At 39.8% G+C, this 27,713-nt stretch overlaps 1 protein-coding gene across 1 annotated transcript in view; it reads left to right on the top strand.

Annotated features, from left to right (window-relative positions):
* Positions 1-24,173: 24,173 nt before the first annotated feature.
* Positions 24,174-27,713, top strand: part of DNAH10 (dynein axonemal heavy chain 10) — a 540,282-nt gene continuing 536,742 nt past the window's right edge. The window contains exon 1 of the mRNA XM_053699776.1: positions 24,174-24,393. Coding sequence (XP_053555751.1) covers positions 24,174-24,393 — 220 coding nt within the window. The remainder of the gene's footprint in view (positions 24,394-27,713) is intronic.

Below are 27,713 nucleotides of genomic sequence, written 5' to 3' on the forward strand. Positions count from 1 at the left end.
TTGGCAAATGTATCAGATGTTCAGTCTTTTTGTCAGGCTCTATCTAGAATTAAGCCTGTATTTAGACCTATTACTCCTCCCTGAAGTTTGAATTTAGTTCTGCAAGGGGTTCCGTTTGAACCTATGCATACCATAGATATTAAACTATTATCTTGGAAAATTCTGTTTTTGGTTATTTCTTCTGCTCGAAGAGTTTCTGAGCTTTCAGCATTACAGTGTGATTCGCCTTATCTCATATTTCATTCTGATAAGGTATTTTTACGTACCAAACCTGGGTTCCTTCCTAAGGTTGTTTCGAATAAGAATATTAATCAGGAAATTGTTGTTCCTTCCTTGTGTCCTAATCCTTCTTCTAAGAAGGAGCGTCTGTTACATAACTTGGACGTGGTCCGTGCCTTAAAGTTTTACTTACAGGCAACTAAGGATTTCCGTCAATTATCTTCATTATTCATTGTTTATTTTGTAAAGCGTAGGGGTCAGAAAGCTACGGCTACCTCTTTCTTTTTGGCTGAAACGTATCATCCGCCTGGCATATGAGACTGCTGGACAGCAGTCTCCTGAACGAATTACGGCAAAAAAAGAAAAACAATGCATCTGTGGAACAGATTTGTAAGGCTGCGACTTGGTCGTCCCTTCACACTTTTTACAAATTTTATACTTTTGCTTCTTCTGAGGCTATCTTTGGGAGAAAGGTTCTTCAAGCAGTGGTGCCTTCAGTTTAGGTTCCTGTCTTGACCCTCCCTTTCATCCGTGTCCTATTGCTTTGGTATTGGTTTCCCACAAGTAAGGATGAAATCCATGGACTCGTCATATCTTTGTAAAAGAAAACTAAATTTATGCTTACCTGATAAATTACTTTCTTTTACTATATGACGAGTCCACGACCCACCCTGGGTTTTTTTAAGACAGTTTTTCTTTATATTTTTTGTAAACTTCAATCACCTCTGCACCTTTTAGCCTTTCCTTTTTCTCTTCCTATACCTTCGGCCGAATGACTGAGGGTGGAGGGGAAGGGGAGGGGCTATATATACAGCTCTGCTGTGGTGCTCTTTGCCACTTCCTGTTAGCAGGAGGTTAATATCCCACAAGTAAGGATGAAATCCGTGGACTCGTCATATTGTAAAAGAAAGTAATTTATCAGGTAAGCATAAATTTAGTTTTTTTAGGCAGGGTCCATAAGTACAAAAAATCACGAACAACATTTCAAACCTGCAATAGGTTCTTAGTCATGACATGACTAAGAACCTATTGCAGGTTTGAAACGTTGTTGGTGATTTCTTTCCTAAGATATGGTGAGTCCACGGCTTTAGTAATTACTATTTGGAATATCCCTATTGGCCAGCAGGAGGAGGCAAATAGCACCACAGTTAAACTGCTAAGAATCACTCCCTTACCCACAACCCCCAGTCATTCTCTTTGCCTTCGGTGCATGGAGGAGGTGAAGTTTAGGTGTCTGAAGAACAATTTTGATTTCATCTATAAGCAAGTTTTGGGGTATAGCCATATTCCATGTCATTCCTTGCAGTCGGGTAGTGGTGGCTTTAAAGCAGTTAGGAAAACACACTAAGTACCTCTTTACAAGTTCCTAACAATTGCTGCCCTAGTTTAGAAAGCCAGAGTTGGCTACTCTGTACTTTCTTTTTCAAAGGTCTCTGTGAGAAACTGTGTCCTCTTATACCTTGTAACTGTCTACATGCCGGACAGCGGAGCAGGCAAGTGCTTTTTCTTCCAGTTGGGGGGATCATGCACTTAACAAATTAAGACACTGCTTTTTTATTGGGACATAGATAATCCTGTTGTATGGGTTACACTGGGGCATGAAGCAGGCACTGTAGCATGTGTGAGGCTAACATTTAAACTTTTTAAAATAAAGGGTAAAATGTTTTTATTAGGCTTTATTTTCTGACACCTATTTACTTGATAAAACAATACAAGTTTAAACTGAAGTAAGGCTGAATTTACTATTTCAGCAGCTTATTTATTTCCACGTTGCTTTAAAATAAAACGATGCAACATTTTAAACTGTCAGGTTTGAAAAAAACGGTTATTTATGGTACTCAGTGTACCAGGAAGTAGTGCTTCTCTGTGTCGCAGCAGTAATTTGAGCTCGGCAGTTGTGGTCACATAACCGTCTTTACTTCATAACGTTTCTAAGAAAAAAAGTTGTTTTTCTTCATTTCTGGGTGATCCGGTCTTGATTGGTAGCGGTAAGGCACCTCAGTAATTGAGGTGTGGGGTTGCCTGAGGGACATTTTAGAAGTTTATTTGATGTTTATGAAATGTTTTTTCTTAACTTTTCTCACATAATTTTAGCTGAGGCTCAATCCTAATTTTGGATAAAATTTAAGGTGTATTTTTTCCTTGGCTTATTTGAATTGAATGTTAAAATCTTTTAAACTTATCTATACACGTTTATTTACTGTTTCACAACATGTCTGATATGGAGCAAGAACCTGCTCTCATGAATTCATGCTTATTATGTTTAGATGCACAAATTGCAGCTCCTATGCAATTTTGTTCTTCATGTGTCAAGAAAACCCTGCAAAATAAAGATAAAATTTGAGCCTAATGTCTCTCAGGATGATGCTGTTAAAATAATATTGCAGCTTTCTCCTGCTACGTCCCAAGCCTCAATGGCGTCACATGCAGTGCCCTGCGGTTCCTCTATAACTCCTAGTAGAGTTTATTTAAAAGCAGAAATTGCTGACCAGGTATCTTCAGCGGTATTAGCTGCCATTCCCAGATTACAGGGAAAACGCAAGAGGAAATCTAGAAATTCAGAAAGTAAGGTGCCTGTCCTTAGTTCTGCTTCCCAAATTGCCCTTTCTCATAAGTGTTGATGAGGAAGATACATCGGGACTTTCTGAGGGTGAAATCTCAGCTTCAGACAGTATAATTTCTTCTGAGACTGAGGTGGTATCCTTTAGATTTAAGCTTAAACATCTTTGTGTAATGTTAAAGGAGGTTTTAGCTACTTTAGATGACTCCGATACCCCTGTCGTTGTCACTACTAAGAAATCTAGTAAACTTAATAGTTTCTTTGATGAACCTTCCACTTTGATGAACCAGGTTTCTCCCATGCCGGACTGTGCTAGGGAGATTATCTCACAGGAATGGGAGAAACCAGGGGTGTCTGCCATTTTTAAGAAAATGTTTCCTGTCGGACTCCATTAAAGACCCTTGGTATACTGTAACCAAAGAGGCCATTTCCACTCTATTCCTATTGGGGATAGCTGCTCTTTTAAGGATCCGATGGACAAGAAGCTGGAGGCTTATTTGAAAAAGATTTATGTTCATCAAGGTCTCCAATGGCAACCTGCGGTGTGTATTGCCACCGTGACTAGTGCGGCATCTTATTGGTTCGACGCCTTGTCTGATTCTCTTCAAGTAGAGACTTCCTTGGATGAAATTCAAGATAGGATTAAAGCCCTTAAATTGGCCAATTCCTTTATTGCAGATGCCATTTTACAGGTTGTTAGACTAGGAGCTAAAACTTCTAGTTTCTTTGTCCTAGCCCGCAGGGCGTTATGTTTGAAATCCTGGTATGCAGACGTTTCCTCTAAAGTCAAGCTTCAGGCGATTCCTTACTTTGTTTGGACCCGGTTTGGCAGAAATTATCTCTGATATTACGTGTGGAAAAGGGTCTTTTCTACCTCAAGATAAGAAGAATAGGCCTAAAGGACATCATAGTAATTTTCGTTCCTTTCATAACTTCAGAGGAAAGCCTTCCCCTTCTTCTAAGCAGAAACAATCCAAGTCTTCTTGGTAACCCAATCAGTCTTGGAACAAGGAGAAACAATCAAAGACACACGCAGCCGATTCCAAATCAGCATGAAGGGTTTGCCCCCGATCAGGAATCGGATCAGGTGGGGGGCAGACTTTCTCAGTTCTCTCAAGCCTGGATATGAGATGTCCCAGATCCCTGGACTGTGGACATAGTATCCCTGGGTTACAAATTAAAATTCAAGACTTCCCAGAGGTAGATTCCATCTCTCAAGATTATCTGCAGACCAGATAAAGAGAGAGGCGTTCTTGAAATGTATACAACATCTTTCTTCCCTGGGAGTGATAGATCCAGTTCCAGTGCAGGAACAGGGTTTTGGTTTCTACTCCAACCTATTTGTGGTTCCCAAAAAAGAGGGAACTTTCCATCCCATTCTAGACTTGAAGTGTCTAAACAAGTTTCTCAAAGTTCCATCCTTCAAGATGGAGACTATACGCTCTATTCTTACTTTAGTACAAGAGGGTCAGTTCATGACAACCATAGACCTAAAGGATGCGTATCTTTATGTTCCTATTCACAGGGACCATCACAGATTCCTGAGATTTGCCTTTCTGGACAAACATTTCCAGTTTGTGGCCCTTCCATTTGGTCTAGCCACGGCTCCCAGAATTTTTTCAAAGGTTCTGGGGGCTCTTTTGGCAGTAATCCATTCTTGTGGAATTGCTGTTGGACCCTACCTAGACGACATATTGGTTCAGGCGTCATCTTTTCAACAAGCAAAATATTACATAGAGATATTGTTGTCTTTTCTTCGTTCCTACGGATGGAATGTGAATATGGAAAAAAGCTCCCTTTCCCCTGCTAGAAGAGTAGTGTTCTTAGGGACCATAATAGATTCTTTATTGATGAAGATTTTTCTGACAGAGGTCAGGAAAAACAAAATAATTTCCTCTTGCCTCTCTTCAGGCTACTGCTTATCCTTCAGTGGCTCAATGTATGGAGGTAATCGGTCTGATGGTGGCTTCCATGGACATCAAGCCTTTTGCTCGATTCCATTTGAGAGTTCTCCAGTTGTGCATGCTCAGGCAATGGAATGGCGACCATGTGGATCTATCTCAGAGAAGAGTTAGATCAGTCGTCAAGGGACTCTTTCCCGTGGTGGATTTCTCAGGAACCTCTGTCTCAGGACACATGCTTTCTGAGACCTTCCTGGGTGATCGTGACCACGGACGCCAGCCTGCAGTCTGGAAGTCGTTAAAAACTCAGGGCCTTTGGACTCGGGAGGAGTCTGCTCTTCCCATCAAAATCTTGGAGTTGAGGGCGATTTACAATGCTCTATTGTCTTGGCCTCAGTTGTCGTCAGCCCAGTTTATCAGGTTCCAGTGAGACAACATAATCTCTGTGGCTTACATCAATCACCAGGGAAGAACTCAGAGTTCCTTAGCCATGAAGGAGGTTACTCGGATTCTTCAGTGGGCAGAGACACACAATTGCGGTCTATCTGCCATCCACATTCCTGAAGTAGACAACTGGGAAGCGGATTTTCTGAGCAGACAGACTTTTCATCCTGGGGAGTGGGAACTCCATCCAGAGGTGGTTTTTTTTACTCCTCAAATGGGGGGTGCCGTCAGAATGCCAAGCTTCCAAGGTACAGCTCAAGGTCAAGAGATCCGAATGCCGTTCTGATAGATGCTCTAGCGGTTCCTTGGGTTTTCAGGTTGGCATACCCGTTTCCTCCCCTTCCACAAGTCATTGCTCGTATCAAACAGGAGAGGGCGTCAGTGATTCTAATAGCCCCTGTGTGGCCTTGCAGGATCTGGTTTGCAGACCTAGTGGAGATGTCATCTGTCCCACCTTGGAGACTACCTCTGAGGAAGGACCTCATGATACAGGGTCCCTTCCTTCATCCAAATCTCGTTTCTCAAAAGCTGACTGCTTGGAGATTGAATGCTTAATTCTGTCTAAGCGTGGTTTTTCTGAGTCGGTCATTAAGACCATGATTCAGGCTTGCAAGCCTGTTACTAGAAAGATTTACCATAAGATATAGCATAAATATCTTTATTGGTGTGAATTCAAGAGCTACTCATGGAGTAGAATTAGAATTCCTAGAATTGTATCTTTTCTTCAGGAAGGCCTGGAGAAGGGATTGTCAGTCAGTACCCTGAAGGGTCAGATTTCTGCCTTATCAGTTTTACTACATAATTGTTTGGCGGATGTGCCAGATGTGCAATATTTTTGTCAGGCCTTGGTCAAAATCAGGCCTGTTTTTAAGTCTGTTGTTCCTCCTTGGAACCTTAACCTTGTTCTTAAAGTTTTACAGTTGGCTCTGTTTGAGCCATTGCATTCCATAGACATTAAGTTATCTTGGATGGGTTTGTTTCTTGTTGCTATCTCTTCTGCTCGAAGAGTCTCAGAACTCTCAGCTCTGCAGTGTGATTCTCCTTATCTTATTTTTCATACCGATAAGGTAGGTCTTTGTACTAAGTTGGGTTTCCTTCCTAAGGTTGTTTTTAATAGAAATATCAATCAGGGGATTGTTGTTCCCTCTCTGTGTCCTAATCCTCCTTCCAAAGAACGTTTGTTACACAATTTGGATGTTGTATGTGCTCTTAAATTCTACTTAGATGACTAAGGATTTTCGCCAGTCCTCTTTCTCTGTTTCTCTGGGAAACGTAAAGGTCAGAAAGCTACTGCTACTACTCTTTCTTTTTGGTTACAAAGTATAATTCGTTTGGCTTATGAGACTGCTGGACAGCAGCCTCCTGAGAGAATTACGGCTCATTCCACAAGAGCTGTTTCCTCTTCTTGGGCTTTCAAAAATGAAGCTTCTGTGGAACAAATTTGCAAGGCTGCAACTTGGTCTTCTCTACATACTTTTTCCAAATTTGATATTTTTGCCTCGGCTGAGGCTTCTTTTCAGAGAAAGGTTCTTCAAGCGATGGTGCCTTCTGTTTAGGACTGCCTGTCTTGTCCCTCCCTATTTATCCGTGTCCTGTAGCTTGGGTTTTAGGAAAGAAAAACAAAATGTATGCTTATCTGATACATGTATTTATTTCCAGATATGGTGAGTCCACTGCCCCACCCTTTATTTTAAGACAGTTGTTCTTTTGACTATAACTTCAGGCACCTCTACACCTTGTATTACTCCTTTTTCTCCATTTCCCTTCGGTCGAATGACTGGGGGTTGTGGGTAAGGGAGTGATACTTAGCAGTTTAACTGTGGTGCTCTTTGCTTCCTCCTGCTGGCCAGGAGTGATATTCCCAACAGTAATTACTCAATCTGTGGACTCACCATATGCGGAAGTAAATACATTTATCAGGTAAGCATAAATTATTTTTTTTTGCAGGCCCAGGGCTGTTTATCTTACCTGTTTTGTTATGGCCAATTAGGAGCACATATAAACAAGCTTGTGCACATATCAACCTTTTACTATGAAGAACATGTGTGCACTACAATCCCAATGCAGAAGAAGGCAGCAGCTTGTGGCATTCTGCTCTTTTAGTTTAGGAGCCGGATTTATTCTTGTGAAAGTTCAGCACACTATAATATGGATTTGCACAGATACTAGTGTGTGAAACTTTCAGAAGAATAAATCCAGCTCCCAAAATAGCAGAATGCTGCTGGCGGTGGCTATATTTGGATTTTGTTTCCTAATAGACTGAATGCACATGTATACCATATATAGCTTTTAATAGCTAGGTGATTACTGGTTTAATAGTGATCACCTAGTGTGAATAATTTTGCATTTGGTTGCAAATTGGGGTTCCCATGAACCTCTACTCAATTATAGAAATATACCCAAAGGGCTTTTTTTTTTAATACGTGGATAACCCCTTCTTCTTTTTACAATAGAGTTTAGAGAAAAGAAAACACACACACACACACTTTTCTTTACAACCTTGTTTATTCAAATTTTAATAAAAACATACATTTTTCCCCACACTTTTTTGTGTATTTCTCACACCGTTATATCCAGAAAATCAAATGTCCACAGCACTTGTCTTGCAAAACTTCTTCTTTATTTATGAAATAGTCATCTATAGCGACATTTTGGGTGTTTAACCCTTAATCATGCTAACACTGTTTGCATGAAATTACCTTTTAAACTTTCAAATTTGTGCCTATTGTGCTATAATTGATACTCTAGTGCTACATTTATGCTACATCCTCTAATACAGAATTAGAATGTTACATATTAGATATCACATTCATTATATTCCTATAACTGCATTATAATTCACATTAAATTAAATAGGGGTCACAAATGAATGTAGCATTACAGAAATACAGTCTAATCATAATCCCTGTTTGAACCCTTAGAAATCATGGAGTCTAACTCATGGATCCAGTACATTTCTTTTTGTTTTAATATATTCTGTCTATCAGCCCTATTCGTCTAGGGTTGAACACTGTCGATGACTTGCCATCTAAGGCCGCAATCCGATATACGGCGCAGGTTTCGGCGCAAGCGTGGAAACCTGCGCCGCCCGTAGTTTCAGCTCGCAACTCGAGCTATCTCATATACGGCGCCGTCAGATGCTTAAGTGCCGTAAGTCTGACAAACCAGCGATGTCCAGAAATCTGCGTAAGTACAAAATTCTGGAGTCGCCAGTGACTTACTGCACTTTAGAAACTGCCGCCGCATAAAAAAACCTGACTAAGTTATTAAATCACCCGTACTGTCTAACACGCCTCCCAAACATAGCCCGACACGTATACCCCTCTATCCGCAATCCCCCCTCTCACTCCTAACATTAAATATATTAACCCCTAAACCGCCGCTCCCGGACCCCGCCACCAGCTACATTAACTATGTTACCCCCTAATATGATCCCCCTACACCGCCGCCACCTATTTAAACTATATTAACCCCTAATATGATCCCCCTACACCGCCGCCACTTATTTAAACTATATATGTATATATGTATATATATATATATATATATGTATATATATATATATATATACTACCCTCTAATCTGACCCCCTTACACCGCCGCCACCTATTTAAACTATATTAACCCCTAATCTAATCCCCCTACACCGCCGCCACCTATATTAAATGTATTAACACCTAATCTAATCCCCCTACACCGCCACCACCTATATTAAAATTATTAACCCCTAATCTAAATCCCCCTATACCGCCCCCACCTATAATAAATGTATTACCCCCATCTAATCCCCCTTACACCGCCGCCACCTATATTAAATTAATTAACCCCTAATCTAATCCCCCTATACCGCCGCCACCTATATTAAATATATTAACCCCTAATCTGACCCCCCTACACCGCCGCCACCTATATTAAATATATTAACCCCTAATCTGACCCCCCTACACCGCCGCCACCTATATTAAATATATTAATCCTAATTATATTATAATTACATTGTAGCTATTTTAGGGTTTATATTTATTTTACAGGTAACTTGGTAATTATTTTAACTAGGTACAATAGCTATTAAATAGTTAATAACTATTTAATAGCTACCTAGTTAAAATAATTACCAATTTACCTGTAAAATAAATCCTAACCTAAATTACAAATACACCTACACTATCAATAAATTAAATAAACTACAAATATCTAAACTAAAATACAATTAAATACACTAAACTAAATTACAAAAACAAGCACTAAATTACAAAAAATAAAAAAAGATTACAAGAATTTTAAGCTAATTACACCTATTCTAAGCCCCCTAATAAAATAACAAAGCCCCCCAAAATAAAAAAAAAATTCTACCCTAATCTAAATTCCAAAAGTAAACAGCTCTATTACCAGCCCTTAAAAGGGCCTTTTGTGGGGCAGTGCCCCAAAGTAATCAGCTCTTTTGCCTGTAAAAAAACAACAACCCCCCCATTACAACCCACCACCCACATACCCCTACTCTAACCCACCCAATCCCCCCTTAAAAAACCTAAGTCTAACCCCCAAGTGCTCCTTACCTGTCCTGAAGACCGGCGGAGAAGGTCCTGTTCCAGGCGGAGAAGTCTTCTTCCAGGCTGCGACCTCTTCTTCTTCCAGGATCCAGCCGGCTCGGAGCAGAGGAGTTGAAGACCGATGACCGCGGAGCTGAAGACCGTCCATCTGGAACTGAAGACTAGCGACGCTGGAACTGAAGACCTCTGGAACTGAAGACCGGAGCCAGAGCGTGGAGGATCCTCTTCATACTGTAATTCTATTGGCTGATTAGAATAGCCAATAGAATTACAGTAGCTCTTATTCTATTGGCTATTCAAATCAGCCAATAGAATTAAAGTAGCTTGCATCCGATTGGCTGATTTGAATTTGAAGGCTCAAATCAGCCAATAGGAATTCAAGGGATGCCATTTTTAATCGCGTACCTTGAATTCCTATTCAGTGTACGGCGGCGATCGTATAAAGAGGATCCTCCATGCTCCGGCTCCGGTCTTCAGTTCCAGAGGTCTTCAGTTCCAGCGTCGCCGATCTTCAGTTCCAGATGGACGGTCTTCAGCTCCGCGGTTATCGGTCTTCAACTCCTCCACTTCGCGCCGGCTGGATCCTGGAAGAAGAAGAGGTCGCTGCCTGGAAGAAGACTTCTCCGCCTGGAACAGGACCTTCTCTGCCGGTCTTCAGGACAGGTAAGGAGCACTTGGGGGTTAGACTTAGGTTTTTTAAGGGGGGATTGGGTGGGTTAGAGTAGGGGTATGTGGGTGGTGGGTTGTAATGGGGGGGGTTGTTATTTTTTTACAGGCAAAAGAGCTGATTACTTTGGGGCAATGCCCCACAAAAGGCCCTTTTAAGGGCTGGTAATAGAGCTGTTTACTTTTGTAATTTAGATTAGGGTAGGGAATTTTTTTTATTTTGGAGGGCTTTGTTATAAGGGGCTTAGAATAGGTGTAATTAGCTTAAAATTCTTGTAATCTTTTTTTTATTTTTTGTAATTTAGTGTTTGTTTTTTTTGTAATTTAGTTTAGTGTATTTAATTGTATTTTAGTTTAGATATTTGTAGTTTAATTAATTTATTGATAGTGTAGGTGTATTTGTAACTTAGGTTAGGATTCATTTTACATGTAAATTGGTAATTATTTTAACTAGGTAGGTATTAAATAGTTATTAACTATTTAATAGCTATTGTACCTAGTTAAAATAAATACCAAGTTACCTGTAAAATAAATATAAACCCTAAAATAGCTACAATGTAATTATTAATTATAGTGTAGTTATCTTAGGGTTTATTTTATAGGTAAGTATTTAGTTTTAAATAGGAATATTTTAGTTAATATTATTAATATTATTTAGATTTATTTTAATAATAATTAAGTTAGGGGTGTTAGAGTTAGATAGGGTTAATATATATAATATAATAACTATATTAACTATATTAACCCTAATATAATTAGGGTTAATATAGGTGGCGGCAGTGTAGGGGGGTCAGATTATGGGTTAATATATTTAATATAGGTGGCGGCGGTGTAGGGGGATTATATTAGGGGATAATACATTTATTATAGGTGCCAGCGGTATAGGGGGATTTAGATTAGAGGCAAAAGAGCTGATTACTTTGTGACAATGCCCGGCAAAAAGCCCTTTTAAGGGCTGGTAAAAGAGCTGATTACTTTGGGGCAATGCCCCGCAAAAGGCCCTTTTAAGGGCTGGCAATAGAGCTGGTTACTTTGGGGCAATGCCACGCAAAAAGCCCTTTTCAGGGCTATTTGTAGGGTTAGACTTAGGTTTAGTGGTAGGGAAATTTTAGTATTTTATGGGTTAATTAATTTAATATAGGTGGCGGCGGTATAGGCGGATTAGATTAGGGGTTAATTAATTTAATATAGGTGGCGGCGGTGTAGGGGGATTAGATTAGGGGTTAATACATTTAAAATAGTTGGCGGCGGTGTAGGGGGATTAGATTAGGGGTTAATAATTTTAATATAGGTGGCGGCGGTGTAGGGGGATTAGATTAGGGGTTAATAATTTTAATATAGGTGGTGGCGGTGTAGGGGGATTTAGATTAGAGGAAAAAGAGCTGATTACTTTGTGACAATGCCCCGCAAAAAGCCCTTTTAAGGGCTGGTAAAAGAGCTGGTTACTTTGGGGCAATGCCCCGCAAAAGGCCCTTTTAAGGGCTGGTAATAGAGCTGGTTACTTTGGGGCAATGCCACGCAAAAAGCCCTTTTCAGGGCTATTTTTTATTTAGTTTAGGGTAGGGACAGTTTAATATTTTAGGGGGTAATAAATTTATTATAGGTGGCTGAGGTGTAGGGGGATTAGAATAAGGGTTAATACATTTAATATAGGTGGCGGCAGTGTAGGGGGATTAGATTAGGGGTTAATACATTTAATATAGGTGGCGGCGGTGTAGGGGGATTAGATTAGGGGTTAATACATTTAATATAGGTGGCGGCGGGGTAGGGGGATTAGATTAGGGGGTAATATAGTTAAAATAGGTGGCGGTGGGGTAGGGGGCTCACATTAGGGGGTAATGATTTTAATATAGATGGCGGCGGTGTAGGGGGATTACATTAGGGGTTAATAATTTTAATGTAGGTGGCGACGGTGTAGGGGGCTCACATTAGGGGGTTAGACATTTAATGTAGGTGGCGGCGGGGTCCGGGAGCGGCGGTTTAGGGGTTAAACACTTTATTAGGGATTGCGGCGGGGGATCGCGGTTGACAGGTAGATAGACATTGCGCATGCGTTAGGTGTTAGGTTTTATTTTGCAGCTAGCTTAGGGAGTTACGGGGCTCCGATACACAGCGTAAGGCTTACTACGCCTGCAATTTGTGGCGAGGTGAAAATGGAGTAAGTTTCTCCATTTTTCGCCACGTAAATCCTTAGGCTGTATATTGGATACCAAACTGCACTGGTTTGGTATACCTGTTTATGGGCCAAAAAACTACGGCCGAAGGCAGAAATATACGAGCGTAACTTCTATGTTACGCCATATATGTTACCAAACCAGCGCAAATTTTGGCATTGCCGGCTTTTGCGGGGCGACGATTTATATCGGATCGGGCCCTAAACTGGGTAATCTGATGGCCACATTTTAAAAAGTGATTTGAGACTGGGGCTTCCTGATTTTTACACCTGATGTTGGCTCATCCTGTCCTTCACCATATGGGTGGTCTCACCTATATAGATAAGGAAACAGGAACATTTGATCAAGTATATGATGACATATGACGATACACATGTATAAAATCTATTAATATATTTTTTACCACTTCAAGGGTAAAAAAAAACAACTTTGCCCTTTTATCATTGAGCTGCAACTCATGCAACCTAGGAATGGGTAGCAGCCCAAATTATTTTTAGTATGTCTGTTTATCATTATTGCTAGATCCAACATCTGTTTGTATTATCTGGTCACGGATTTTTTTACCCTCTTATAAGCCATTAGGGGAAGATTTGGGAATATATCAATTTTACTGTTACAAGTTTGTAATATGTGTCAATGTATTATTTTAGCTACATTACTACTATGTGTGCCAAATTGGGAAACAAATACTAGTTTGTCTTCTTTTTATGTTTGTATACTGTTTCATTTTGCAATTTTGCAATATGTTGATCTAGTAGTTTACTAGGATATCCTCTATCTAGAAACTTTTGTTTCATTTCAATCAGTCTCTTATCTAGGATTTTTTCATCGCTAACAATCCTTTTTACTCTGAGCAATTGGCTCTTTGGTAAGGAATTTTTTAGCCTTTGTGGATGAAAACTGTTGTAGCTCAATAATGTATTTCTATCTGTAAAAGGGTGTCCACGGGGCCCCACCTTATGACAAATACATTGTCTATGAAACGCCACCAAGTAGTGCCATATTGTAAAAATTTCTTATTCTCATAGACAACTTTTTCTTCTACTTTATTCAGGAAGAGATTGGCATATGATAAGGCCACGTTAGACCCACATAGCTGTACCTTTAACTTGAACATACCAGTCATCCTAGAAAAGTAGTTCCAGTATAGAATCAATCTTAATAAATCCTCAATTAATTCATTGGACTTTGCTAGTGAATTGAATTGTGCAGTAAGGCGTTTGGAATTTACAGTAGTGTACAGCGAAGAGTCTGTGGCTTTTTTGGATACAAAGGTGTTGTCAGGATAGGTTAAGTCCAGAGTTAGACCCAAATGCTAGAATGAGGTTTGTAACACCCTAGCACTGTGAGTATATACCAGGATCTGACCCTGCGACAGCTACAGTATAATATACTCACTGAAATAAACTGGAAGTTGGTACAGCAGGGTCAGGAGAAGAAGCTTCGTGTAGATAGGGTTAACCAAAAGAGTAATCAAGCAAGCAATGTCCAGCAACGTGTAATCAGGCAGGTAGGGATTAACCAGAAGAATAATCAAGCAAGCAATGTCCAGCAACGTGTAATCAGGCAGGTAGGGGATAACCAGTAGAATAGTCTAGCAAGCAATGTCCAGCAACGTGTAATCAGGCAGGTAGGGGTTAAACAGTAGAATAATCAAGCAAGCAATGTCCAGCAACGTGTAAGCAGGCAGGTAGGGGTTAACCAGTAGAATAATCAAGCAAGCAATGTCCAGCAACGTGTAATCAGGCAGGTAGGGGTTAACCAGTAGAATAGTCTAGCAAGCAATGTCCAGCAATGTGTAATCAGGCAGGTAGGGGTTAAAAAATAATCAAGCAATGTCCAGCAACATGTAATCAGGCAGGTAGGGGTTAACCAGTAGAATAATCAAGCAAGCAATGTCCAGCAACATATAATCAGGCAGGTAGGGGTTAACCAGTAGAATAATCAAGCAAGCAATGTCCAGCAACGTGTAATCAGGCAGTTTTGGGGTTAACCAGTAGAATAGTCTAGCAAGCAATGTCCAGATATCAGGTTTCAGGTAGGTAGGGGTTAAGCAGGGTTGAGTCAAGAAGCCAGAAGTTCAAATATAAAGTATTTCAGATTAATACTCGCAAGCCGGGAAAAGTGAACAAACAGGCACCGAGGAGAGGAGACGCCGGAATAAGAAGCCCTTCTGACGTCAGCAGAAGGGGCCGGTGGAATACAGGGTTGCTAGGCAACCAAGGAAGCGCAACAGCGCCGGGAAAAACAAAAGGAGCTAACAGCGATCAGCTGAGCGATCGCAACAGTGCCCCCTCCTCAAGGATCCCTCCGGGGGACACGAACAGGTTTTGAAGGATTCTGGGCGCGGAACTGTTTGATCAAAGCAGAGGCGCACATGAGAAGCAGGTTCCCAGGAACGTTCAGTAATGGGATATCCCTTCCAATGAACCAAATAATATAAACGGTTACCCCGTAATTTGGAATCAAGAATTTGTCTGATCTCGAATTCTGAAGTACCATCCACAAGAAACGGAGAGGGAAGTCTACATTTGGTGGAAAACCGGTTAGAGACTGCCGGTTTAAGAAGAGATACGTGAAATACAGGATGAATCTTCAGGTTGTCCGGTAAAGCCACCCTGTAAGCAGTAGAACAGACCTTGGAAACAATCCTCAATGGTCCAATGTATTTAGGACCCAATTTAGCACAAGGTTGTTTGAGACTAATGAATCTGGTGGATATCCAAACTTTGTCTCCAGTGCGAAATGAAGGTGCCTTACGGCGTTTGCGATCAGCAAAACGTTTATACTTTTGAGAAGAGAGGAGAAGAATTTCCCGAATCTTCTTCCAGTGTTTACAGAGATTCTTCACAGTTCGATCTGCTCCAGGAACTCCAGAACCCCCAGAAGACATAGGAAAAGTTCTGGGTACAAATCCATAGGCTGCCTTGAAAGGAGAAGTCTGTAAAGAAGAATTGAAACGGGAATTGTAAGCAAGTTCTGCTAAAGGAAGAAGTTGAGACCAATTGGAATGCTGATGATTAACATAGTGTCTGAGATAGGATTCAAGAGATTGGTTTACCCGCTCAGTTTGACCGTTGGATTGAGGATGATGGGCAGTAGATAGAGATATGGTAACTCCAAATTGTTTGCATAAAGATTTCCAGAATCTTGAGACAAATTGAACTCCTCGATCAGAAACAATGTCCAAAGGAAAACCATGTAATCTGGTGATATGGAGTATAAACAGTTCAGCGAGTTTCTGGGCAGATGGTAATCCAGGTAAAGGAACAAAATGAGCTGCTTTGGAAAATCTGTCTACCACAACCCATATGGTCTTGTTTCTGGCAGAATTAGGAAGGTCTGTAATAAAGTCCATGGAAACATGAGACCAGGGATAATATGGAACAGGTAGAGGTTGTAAGAGTCCAAAAGGTAAACAAGAAGACTGTTTATTAGAGGTACAGGAATTACAAGCTGCAACATATTCCTTGATATCTTTGACCATAGAAGGCCACCAGACATGTTGTTTGAGTTTCCACAATGTATTACGTACTCCTGGATGTCCAGACAAAATATTATCATGAGCCCAACGAAGAAGTTTGAGGCGGAATTCTGTAGGTACAAACAAGATTCCAGGAGGTATGTTATAGGAGGAAGGAATAGAGGCTTGAGCAGACTGTAATGCTTGGAAAGGAAAGGTAGACAACTGAGCTAGAACTTTAGCAGGACGGAGAATGGGTTCAGAATCCAATAACGTAGAATCAGAGGCCAGAAATTGTCTGGATAAAGCATCCGCTTTAGTGTTCTTAGAACCAGGACAAAATTAAATCTGGAAAAGAACAGAGCCCATCGGGCTTGACGTGAATTGAGGCGTTTAGCAGTATGAAGATACAGAAGATTTTTATGATCCGTAAGGATAAGAAATGGTTGAACAGTGCCTTCAAGCAGATGTCTCCATTCTTCCAAAGCCATCTTAATAGCTAACAATTCTTTGTTACGACGTCATAATTCAGTTCTGAAGAATTAAACTTCTTGGAGAAGAACGCCACAGGAAGAATTTTGCTAGTGACAGGATTTCGCTGAGACAGCACAGCCCCAGAAGCGATCAGAGAAGCATCCACTTCAAGGATAAATTGGGGACTCGGAACTGGATGGCAAAGAATAGGAGCCGAAGTAAATGCAGATTTCAAAGATTCAAAGGCCTGTACGGCTTTATCAGACCAATGCTTGCAATCCTGACCCTTCTTAGTAAGAGCGGTAAGAAGTGCCGAGATGTTAGCAAAGTCCTTTATGAATTTACGGTAGTAATTGGCAAACCCCAGAAACCTCTGAAGAGATTTTAAGGAAGTTGGTCTAGGCCAGTCTATAATGGCCGACAGTTTGTCAGAATCCATCTCAAATCCAGACGGTGAAATGATGTAGCCCAAAAAATGAATAGATTCTTGATGAAAAGAGCACTTTTCAAGCTTGGCAAAGAGAGAATTTTCACGTAATCTCCGGAGTACTAGTTTAACGTGATGAACATGATCCTGTAAAGTCCGAGAATAAATCAAAATATCATCAAGATAGATAATGACGAATTGATTAAGAAAATCTCTGAATATTTCATTAACAAAATGTTGAAAAACTGCAGGGGCATTGCATAACCCAAAAGGCATAACTAAATATTCATAGTGTCCAAACCTAGTGTTGAAGGCTGTCTTCCACTCATCCCCTTTACGAATCCTGACCAAATTATATGCCCCACGAAGATCCAATTTGGTAAAGATGGAAGCACCCTGGAGACGATCAAACAATTCAGGAATGAGAGGAAGGGGATAACAATTCTTGATTGTAATCTGATTAAGAGCACGATAGTCAATGCAAGGACGAAGACCTCCATCTTTTTTTTCAACAAAGAAAAAACCTGCTCCTACCGGAGAGGAAGAAGGGCGAATAAAACCTCGGGCCAAATTATCCTTGATGTATTCTTCGAGGGAAACGTTTTCTTGACGAGAAAGTGGGTATGTTTTACCCTTAGGAAGAGGTGCTCCAGGTAGTAGGTCAATGGGACAATCAAAGGTCCGATGTGGAGGTAATATTTCAGCATCTTTCTTAGAAAAGACATCACAAAAAGAATGATATTGTACAGGCAAAGAATCAGGAATGTCCAAAACTGCCACAACTGAACTAGAAGGTTTGGGAGTATTCTGAAGACACTGTTTGAAACAAGAAGATCCCCAAGTAACAAGTTCCCCTTTAGACCAGGAAAAAAAACGGATCATGAAGTTGTAGCCAAGGAAGTCCCAAAATTAAAGGAAACTGAGGAGAAGAAATGATGTCAAAACAGATGGTTTCCGAATGAAGTACTCCTACAGACATAAGAAGTGGTATCGTAGAATATTGAATGATTCCTTAACCTAAGGGTTGACCACTGACAGTAGTAACCTAAATTACTTGGCTCTTGGAAAGCAAAGGAATCCGAAAGGAATTGACAAAATCCGAATCCATAAACATTCCTGCAGCTCCAGAATCGATGAGTGCTTGAGCCTGGAACTTGGTGTTGCCAAAACGGAAGGTGACTGGAACAAACAGCTTGGGATTGAGGGTTTGAAAAGATCTTTGGCTTAACTCAGTCCCTCTTTCTGGAGTTAAGCTCTGGCTTTTACTGGACGGGTAGGACAATCTTTTAACATATGCCCCTTAATACCACAGTAAAGACATAGTCCAAGATTACGCCTTCTGAGACGTTCAGCTTCAGATAACTTAATTGCACCAACCTCCATGGGTTCACTTGATTCAGAGATAGAAGAATTCGGAGCAGGAATGTTTGGTGAACGAGACATAGGACGTAAAGAGGATTTGATAAAGGATCTTCTGTTACAGTCACGTTCATGGAGACGCTCAGAGTAACGAGCATCTAACTTGATACATAAATTGATGAGTTCTTCTAGAGAATCAGGAAGATCCCTATAAACCAATTCGTCTCTTAAACGATCACAAAGACCTTTACGAAACGCTGCACGCAGGGCCCCATGATTCCACAAAGTTTCAACAGCTAAAGTTCGGAATTCTATAGCGTATTGTGCTACAGAAAGAGAACCCTGCCTTAAATCTAAAAGTCCTGCTTCAGCAGCCGCTGACCTTCCAGGTTTATCAAACACGGAAGAAAATATGGATACAAAAGTGTCAATATCGTGGAGCAAAGGATCATCCTTTTCCAACAGTGGAGAAACCCAAGCCAAGGCTTTACCTTTCATAAGAGAAATCAAAAAGGTGATCTTGGAGGAAGAGGAAACAAACATCAGAGGATTATTCCTGAAGTGAAGGCGGCACTGATTAAGAAATCCTCGACAGTCTTCAGGGTTGCCGTCATATTTATCAGGTAGCGGAATTCTGGGAACTAACTGTCCTGCATGTTGTGGCGGGTTAAATGCAGGGTTAGAACTGGCCGCAGGAACAACAGGAGTTGCTGAGACTTGTGAAGGTGGAGAGAGATTATGCAAAAGAGCAGTAATTTGATCCAATTTAGAATCCAGGGATTGCAGGTGTGCAGAGTGGGTTCCAAGAAGCTGTCCCTGTAGAGCCACAGCTCTGGATAACTCACCAGGGTCCATTATATGGCCTGTTTGTAATGTCAGGATAGGTTAAGTCCAGAGTTAGACCCAAATGCTAGAATGAGGTTTGTAACACCCTAGCACTGTGAGTATATACCAGGACCTGACCCTGCGACAGCTACAGTATAATATACTCACTGAAATAAACTGGAAGTTGGTACAGCAGGGTCAGGAGAAGAAGCTTCATGTAGATAGGGTTAACCAAAAGAGTAATCAAGCAAGCAATGTCCAGCAACGTGTAATCAGGCAGGTAGGGATTAACCAGAATAATAATCAAGCAAGCAATGTCCAGCAACGTGTAATCAGGCAGGTAGGGGTTAACCAGTAGAATAGTCTAGCAAGCAATGTCCAGCAACGTGTAATCAGGCAGGTAGGGGTTAAATAGTAGAATAATCAAGCAAGCAATGTCCAGCAACGTGTAATCAGGCAGGTAGGGGTTAACCAGTAGAATAATCAAGCAAGCAATGTCCAGCAACGTGTAATCAGGCAGGTAGGGGTTAACCAGTAGAATAGTCTAGCAAGCAATGTCCAGCAATGTGTAATCAGGCAGGTAGGGGTTAAACAGTAGAATAATCAAGCAAGCAATGTCCAGCAACGTGTAATCAGGCAGGTAGGGGTTAACCAGTAGAATAATCAAGCAAGCAATGTCCAGCAACGTGTAATCAGGCAGGTAGGGGTTAACCAGTAGAATAATCAAGCAAGCAATGTCCAGCAACGTGTAATCAGGCAGTTTTGGGGTTAACCAGTAGAATAGTCTAGCAAGCAATGTCCAGATATCAGGTTTCAGGTAGGTAGGGGTTAAGCAGGGTCGAGTCAAGAAGCCAGAAGTTCAAATATAAAGTATTTCAGATTAATACTCACAAGCCGGGAAAAGTGAACAAACAGGCATCGAGTAGAGGAGACGCCGGAATAAGAAGCCCTTCTGACGTCAGCAGAAGGGGCCGGTGGAATACAGGGTTGCTAGGCAACCAAGGAAGCGCAACAGCGCCGGGAAAAACAAAAGGAGCTAAGAGCGATCAGCTCTGTCTACACCTGCACTGGACACTCAGCAGCTACTGCTGTTATATTGAGGTTTGGATTCTCACACCATTATAAATACATAAAATTATACTATATGGGGGAATAGGTTATCACAGCGCAATATTGTAGGTTTGGCTTTTTGCACTAATTGGGTTAGCACTGGAGCGATACATTTTTATTTTAAACTTGTAATACCAGCACAAACCAACGAGGGCAAAAGGTTTACTTCAAGCGCAGTTAGTGCTCTAGCTAAAGCGCTAATTAGCGCTCCACTTGTAATCTAGCCCTTTATGGGGAATTAGAGTTAAATTATTATGAATGTGTTTAATGCCCGCATAAAATATTATCTTGTATGAACACTGTTTATACATTTTTTTTTTATCCAAGTAGAAATTGACTGTTTATTTCTTAAAGGGACATTGTACACTAGATTTTTCTTTGCATAAATGTTTTGTAGACGATACATTTAAATAGCCCATCTGGGGGTGTTTTTGTAAAAAGGGATAGTTTTGCTTATTTTTAAATAACATTGTACTGATTTTCAGACTCCTATCCAAGCCCTAAAGTTGTAGATGTATACTGAAAATCTACAGACTCTTGCTGCTCCTGTTTAAGTATCAGTCTTTTCATATGCAGAGGAGGGGGTAGGGTGAGTGTCTTCTCTTATTACTTACTTAGACCATTTCAGTGGGTGGCCCAGCCTAACCTCATTAACAATGCTTACAGGGAGATTCTAAGTAAGTTTTAAAAAATATATATTTTATACTGGATTTTTATATCAGTGTCTGTGCATATTCTTCTTTATAGTAGTATATATTACATGCACTTATATGAAAATTGGTGTATACTGTCCCTTTAACCTAACAGGAAAAACATAACCCATTACTTGGGTAAAGATTGCTCATTGGCTGATATTGACACCTCCAGCAGTTCTATTGGTGAGAAGTTACCTGCTCAACAAGAATAAACATATTTTTTCATAGGAACATTTCATTTTTTTGGGGGGAAAAAACATTCATACATTTTAAACCAAATTTAATCAGATGGAATGTATTTCAGTTATCATGCAGTATAATTTAATGAGCATCAGTACACTACTGGGAGCAAACTGAACACATCTAGTGAATCACTGACAAGAGGTATATATGTGCAGCCACCAATAAGCAGCAAGTTTCTAGCTCCTATTGTTAGGGACTTGCAGCACACACATATCTAGCACCCTTGAGGGTCACCAAACGCCAAAAAGGTCCTCATCAAGGGACTCCCAGTATCCATTAGCGTTGCCTATAAGAGATCCCCATGGAATCCCCATTGTGGCATTACAACACAGCAGAACCCATATCGGTACCCCATTGAAAAACTCAACACTCAAGTGTTATATATCCCCTTTCAAAGGACCTTGGCCAGCTATAATAAAAACACAATTTTGCTACCTCTGTATCACAAAGCCACTGCCCAATGTTTTCTATGCTTCACCAACCAAGCCTATATTTCTCCATTAAGCAGAACAAGAGACCCCCAACACCCATAAAGGTAACTCATAGCACTCATAAAAGTGTTCCCTCAAGGAAACCCTAGTGCCAACAAAGGTTACCCCAAAAAGACTCTATCAACCAAACTAATTCTGCAGGAGACCCTCAGCATCCATAAGATGTCTCTTCCCTAACACCCTGGAACAGAAGATAATTTTACTAATGGATCCCAAATATTCATAAAGGTAAGCATCCCTAATGTACATCAGAACCAATGCAGGTACCCCTAGTATCCATAAAGTCTCTGAATGTTCCCTGGATCCATAAATGTCTTCCCAAGTTACGGAATCACCCATAAAAATGATCCAGGAACTACCAGAACCCAGACCAGTCCCCATCATGGAACCCTCAGTGTCTATAAAAAAAGATATTCCCACAAATATCTAATCAATATAAAGGGCTTCACAAGAGAGACCCCCAGGAAACCTAGAACCCCCAAGGCAAAACATGCAGTGATCTGAGATGTCATCGCAGAAAATGTAGCATGTCTGCAGAAAGAACAAGACACGTGCAGGAACTGTTACTGTTTTAACTTTGCAGCGCTGCGTGTAGGTTTTCCTTAACACAGCGCATCCACAGCAAAGTGCTGTTTGAAGTGAAAAGTCAAATATGCAGTATTGACTGGCTCTCAGCCCCCTAACTTTACCCAGTCTGCAAAGCTGTGTTTTCTGAATGACATTCTTATGAGGAATGCACCATTTTTATTACTACATTTCTATGTTATATCAAGAGAAAAGGAAACAAATTTATTTGAAATATTTTACAATTATTTTTTTTTGTCTGCAACTTATTTGCAATTCAATTTTCAACTGCTGCAATATATTATACAACTTTTGCAATTGCTTTATTTTCCAGTTAATCAACACATTGCAACTGAACTGGTGCTTTAATGTTACTGCCTAATTTAAAATTTAATTTGATTTAAAAATAACATGCAGAAAATGTTCCCATTAAAAAAAGTCTCAACGCAGAAAATGAAATAAAGTTCTGCCTCTGGGCCTAGAACTACCTTTTCATAACCCTTAGAAAACAAGCCATCAGCACTTAAAGGATCTCCAGCACCATAAAACTCCCCTTAATACCCATAAGGTCTTCCTCCCAAGATATCTTTAAAAAATCCATAAATGTCTCAGTATGTATAATAGTATCCCAGCAGGGACCTCTAGTAGCTGTAAATGTGCAACATGTGGCACAGAGTACTCAAGTCACCCCCTTGTGAGACCCCATGCATCCACAAACGACATTACACAGCATCCATCAACGTCTTAACATGAACTATCAGTAAAGATCCCTCGGCTTAAAGGTACATGAAACCCAAAAATGTTCTTTCATGATTCAGATAGAGAATACAATTTCAAACAACTTTCCAATTTACTTCTATTATTTAATTTGCTTCTTTCTCTTGTTATCTTTTGCTGAAATGTTTATCTAGGAAAGTTCATGTGCAGCAGAGAACCTAGGTTCTAGCTGTTGATTAGTGGCTGCATATATAAACTGATTGTGATTGGCTCACCCATGAGTTCAGTTAGAAACCAGTAGTGCATGGCTGCTCCTTCAACAAATGATACCAAGAGAATAAAACAGATTAGATAATAGAAGTAAATTAGAAAGTTGTTTAAAATTGTATTCTCTATCTGAATCATGAAATAATTTTTTTGGGTTTCATGTCCCTTTAAGATGCACCCCCTTACCTAACCCCCCAAACCAGTTCACCAATAACCATACATCTTAAAGTTTCACCAGCCCAAAGAATTCTCCGCAACCATGAAGGTTCACTATCAAATATAAGGGTAATGTATTCTCTATCTGAATCATGAAATACATTTTTTTGGTTTCATGTCCCTTTAAGATGCACCCCTTACCTAAACCCCCAATTCCCAAACCAGTTCACCAATAACCATACATCTTAAGGTTTCACCAGCCCAAAGAATTCTCCGCAACCATGAAGGTCCACTACCAAATATAAGGGTCTCCCCATTTCAAGGAACCTACAGCACCAAATCGGACCCCAGGACCCTATTTTTTGATGTGCATCATTAGAATCCCAAACGAACACCAACACCCATAAAATCAGGTAATAATTGCTCATGTTGTTATTATTTCCCAAAATAGTTAAATTTTGAAAATCCTTTGGTCTTTTAGTCTAAACTTACAGGTCACATATGTGGTTAAAAGGGTAAACATTTTCATTTACACCATTTAAAAGAGAGTATTTAAAAAATATACAGTATTACAGTGCGTTCTTTAATTAAACATCTTCGTTCTAGTTTGTAAAAATAATTATTAGGATGGTAAATTACTTTCTTATTATTTAATAAATGGTTAAGTAGATGCATACACCACAAACGATGCTCATCATTTCAGTATCGCAGGTTATTTTAGAATGTTGTCAACATAAATAGTTCCCCTACTATGCGGATGAAAACAGAAGGTAAAAGGCGGATGCAAACAGAACAAACGAGATATAGTACCGGTAGCTTTCTATTGCTATGGTAACAACAAACTGACAGGAGGCTGTGTACTTGAAACATGTCTCTAGACGACCCGCGTGTGGAATGGATTCGGGACCGGGTGTACAGCGCATTTGGGCTAACGGACCTATCCTATTTTGAGGACCTGCTGAATCGCAACAACGGGGAGCACGAGGAAAAGCTCCTGAGGTTTCTGAATGACATCTCTCCCGAGGAGGGGGCCTCAACTTTACTGGTATTCAAGAGAACGGTAGAGGAGGAGGTAGAGGTAGAAGTTGGTAAGTGATCATGCAGTATGTGCAGTTTATAAATGTGTATGTTTAGCCATATAGTAAATAGGGGGCTCATAGCCATAGGCGCTTGCTCACTGTGTACAATTAAACAAAACCAACAGAGCGGTATTTATATAGCTACAGGTGAGGCGTCACAAACACTACGATAAAGTTTTTTTCAATTGAAGAGCTTATAGCATAAATTGTATTCATTTCAACAGAGAAATTTGAAAAAATACAAAACAAAAACGTTTCAACTTGAATAAAATGTCATCATTTACACTTTGAGTGTTGTACTACACTGTTGTTGCTGCTGCTAGTCCTTTCTGTAAGCTGTGGATGGTTCATATGTGCTAGCTATATACAGTATATATGTATATATATATATATACTGTATATAGCTAGCACATATGAACCATCCACAGTGTTTAACCCCTAAACCGCCGCTCCCGGACCCCGCCGCCACCTACATTAAATGTCTAACCCCCTAATGTGAGCCCCCTACACCGTCGCCACCTACATTAAAATTATTAACCCCTAATGTAATCCCCCTACACCGCCGCCATCTATATTAAAATTATTACCCCCTAATGTGAGCCCCCTACCCCACCGCCACCTATTTTAACTATATTACCCCCTAATCTAATCCCCCTACACTGCCGCCACCTATATTAAATGTATTAACCCCTAATCTAATCCCCCTACACCGCCGCCACCTATATTAAATGTATTAACCCCTAATCTAATCCCCCTACACCGCCGCCACCTATATTAAATGTATTAACCCTTATTCTAATCCCCCTACACCTCAGCCACCTATAATAAATTTATTACCCCCTAAAATATTAAACTGTCCCTACCCTAAACTAAATAAAAAATAGCCCTGAAAAGGGCTTCTTGCGTGGCATTGCCCCAAAGTAACCAGCTCTATTACCAGCCCTTAAAAGGGCCTTTTGCGGGGCATTGCCCCAAAGTAACCAGCTCTTTTACCAGCCCTTAAAAGGGCTTTTTGCGGGGCATTGTCAAAAAGTAATCAGCTCTTTTTCCTCTAATCTAAATCCCCCTACCAATATTAAATTAATTAACCCCTAATCTAATTAACCCCTAATCTACGCGATTAAAAATGGCGTCCCTTGAATTCCTATTGGCTGATTTGAGCCTTCAAATATATATATATGTGTGTGTGTATATTTATAGATATACATAAGTTATTTAAATGCATTGTGGCACAAGATTTGCAATTAAAATAAATGTTTTGAAAGTGTTTTTTTTTTTAAGTTTTCAAAATTACATAATGTAACAAATATAGTGTATAGGTTAAATAATCATAAAGAACATTCTTGGATATGCATAGTTTAGGTCTTTACAGGAATCATACATAGATAATAATAATCTAGTGGTATAATTGTACATAAAACATTTATATAAATCAGTAAAGCACAGATAGATCCAAAATGGTGTTATACTATGAGGTCCAAGGTTTTTATGAAATATTAATTAAAGGACCAGTAAATACAAATTCGCATAATCAACAAATGCATGATAAAAGACAATGCAATAGCACTTAGTCTGAACTTCAAATGAGTAGTAGATTTTTTCTCTCACAAATTTCCAAGTTATGTCTATTCCCACTCCCTCTGTATCATGTGACAGCCATCAGCCAATCACAAATTCATATACGTATATTCTGTGAATTCTTGCACATGCTCAGTAGGAGCTGGTGACTGTGTGCACTTTTTTAATGAAAGTAATTTGGAAAGTTGTTTAAAATTGCTGCTTTATCTGAATCATGAAAGTTTAATTTTTGACTTGAGTGTCCCTTTAATGGTATTCTCAGGGTGATGTTAGTCAGGTACTCCATAAATGTAGAGATAGCTCTAATAGTAGGAGTTGGGTGACCTGATAAAGTGTGGCTAGTGGTTACGTCTCTGTCAGGATTGTCCAGTATGATGTAATTCTAGTGATAGCATTTCTGAGATCTAAATTCATCTATTGGACCAAGCTTCCCAAATGTCCCAATAAACTTACATCCTATTTTGGCTCCTGTATGTGTATTTTTCCATTTCAGCGAAATAATCTATCATGCTGTAAACTTTAGCAATCTGTGGGGGATCTAATCTTTTCCAGTCACGGGCAATACATAATTTGGCTGCGGCTAAACTATAGAACATCATCAGTCTTTTTGATTATTCTGGGATCTTATCATCTATGATGTGGAGAAGAGCACATGAGTTTAATGTCAACTTAAAGGGACGCTAAACCCAATTTTTTCTTTCATGACTCAGATAGAGCATACAATTTTAAGCAAATTTCTAATTTACTACTATTATCAAATTTTCTTTGTTCTCTAGGTATCTTTATTTGAAAAGCAGGAATGTAAAGCTTAGAAGCTGGCCAATTTTAGGTTCAGCACCCTGGATAGCGCTTGCTTATTTATTGGTGGCTACATTTACCCACTAATCAGCAAGCGCTACCCAGGTGCTGAACCAAAAATGGGCCGGCTCCTAATCTTTCCATTCCTGGTTTTCAAATAAAGATAGCAAGAGAATTGAAAAAAAAAATGATAATAGGAGTAAATTAGAAAGTTGCTTAAAATTGCATGCTCTATCTGAATCATTAAATAAAGAATTTAGGTTTAGTATCCCTTTAATGTTAGATATGATTTGTTAGAGCATGTACTTTTTGAATCAACGTCCCTTTCTGGCTGTTTCTCAAACCCTAGGTTATAGTGTTTCTCTAAGAGCCAAGCGTCTCACTGCCTTGTTGCCTATCATGACTACTGTCCACCGAGCCAATAAAAAAATCTGTAATAAGTATGTGCAAAAAAGTGTAAAACTACCCATAGTTGTTAAGGAATTAAACATGTTGATTTTTTTACTTGTCTGAAGAAAAGTAAAATAAAAGCCATTTAAATTGAAATTAAACTAGTACAACAGTATCAGTTGTGTACTTTCAACTAAAATGCACATTGGCAAATGGGTGCTGATAAGCAACTGCTCATTTTCTGGTGGCCAATGAGCATTAGCAGGAAGTGCTTATCAATCAATGAGCACAAATAGAAATTATCTGTGATCCAATGGGCAATAGTGGAATGCACACAACTGATACTGGTGTCTTAGTTACGGTTAGGATTTAAGCAACTTCTACATCATGTTTTTTTCTGGCCAAATACATCCATCATGCAAATTGATTACAGAGATGGCTGGCAATTCAAAAGTAACACTTACAACTTACTAACATGCTTAAAGGGACATATTGCTGTATTATTTTCTCTCATTTAAACGGACACTGAACCAAAAATTTTTCTTTTGTGATTCATATAGAGC

This window comes from Bombina bombina, chromosome 2 (assembly GCF_027579735.1).
Source record: "Bombina bombina isolate aBomBom1 chromosome 2, aBomBom1.pri, whole genome shotgun sequence".
NCBI classification, from domain to species: domain Eukaryota; kingdom Metazoa; phylum Chordata; class Amphibia; order Anura; family Bombinatoridae; genus Bombina; species Bombina bombina.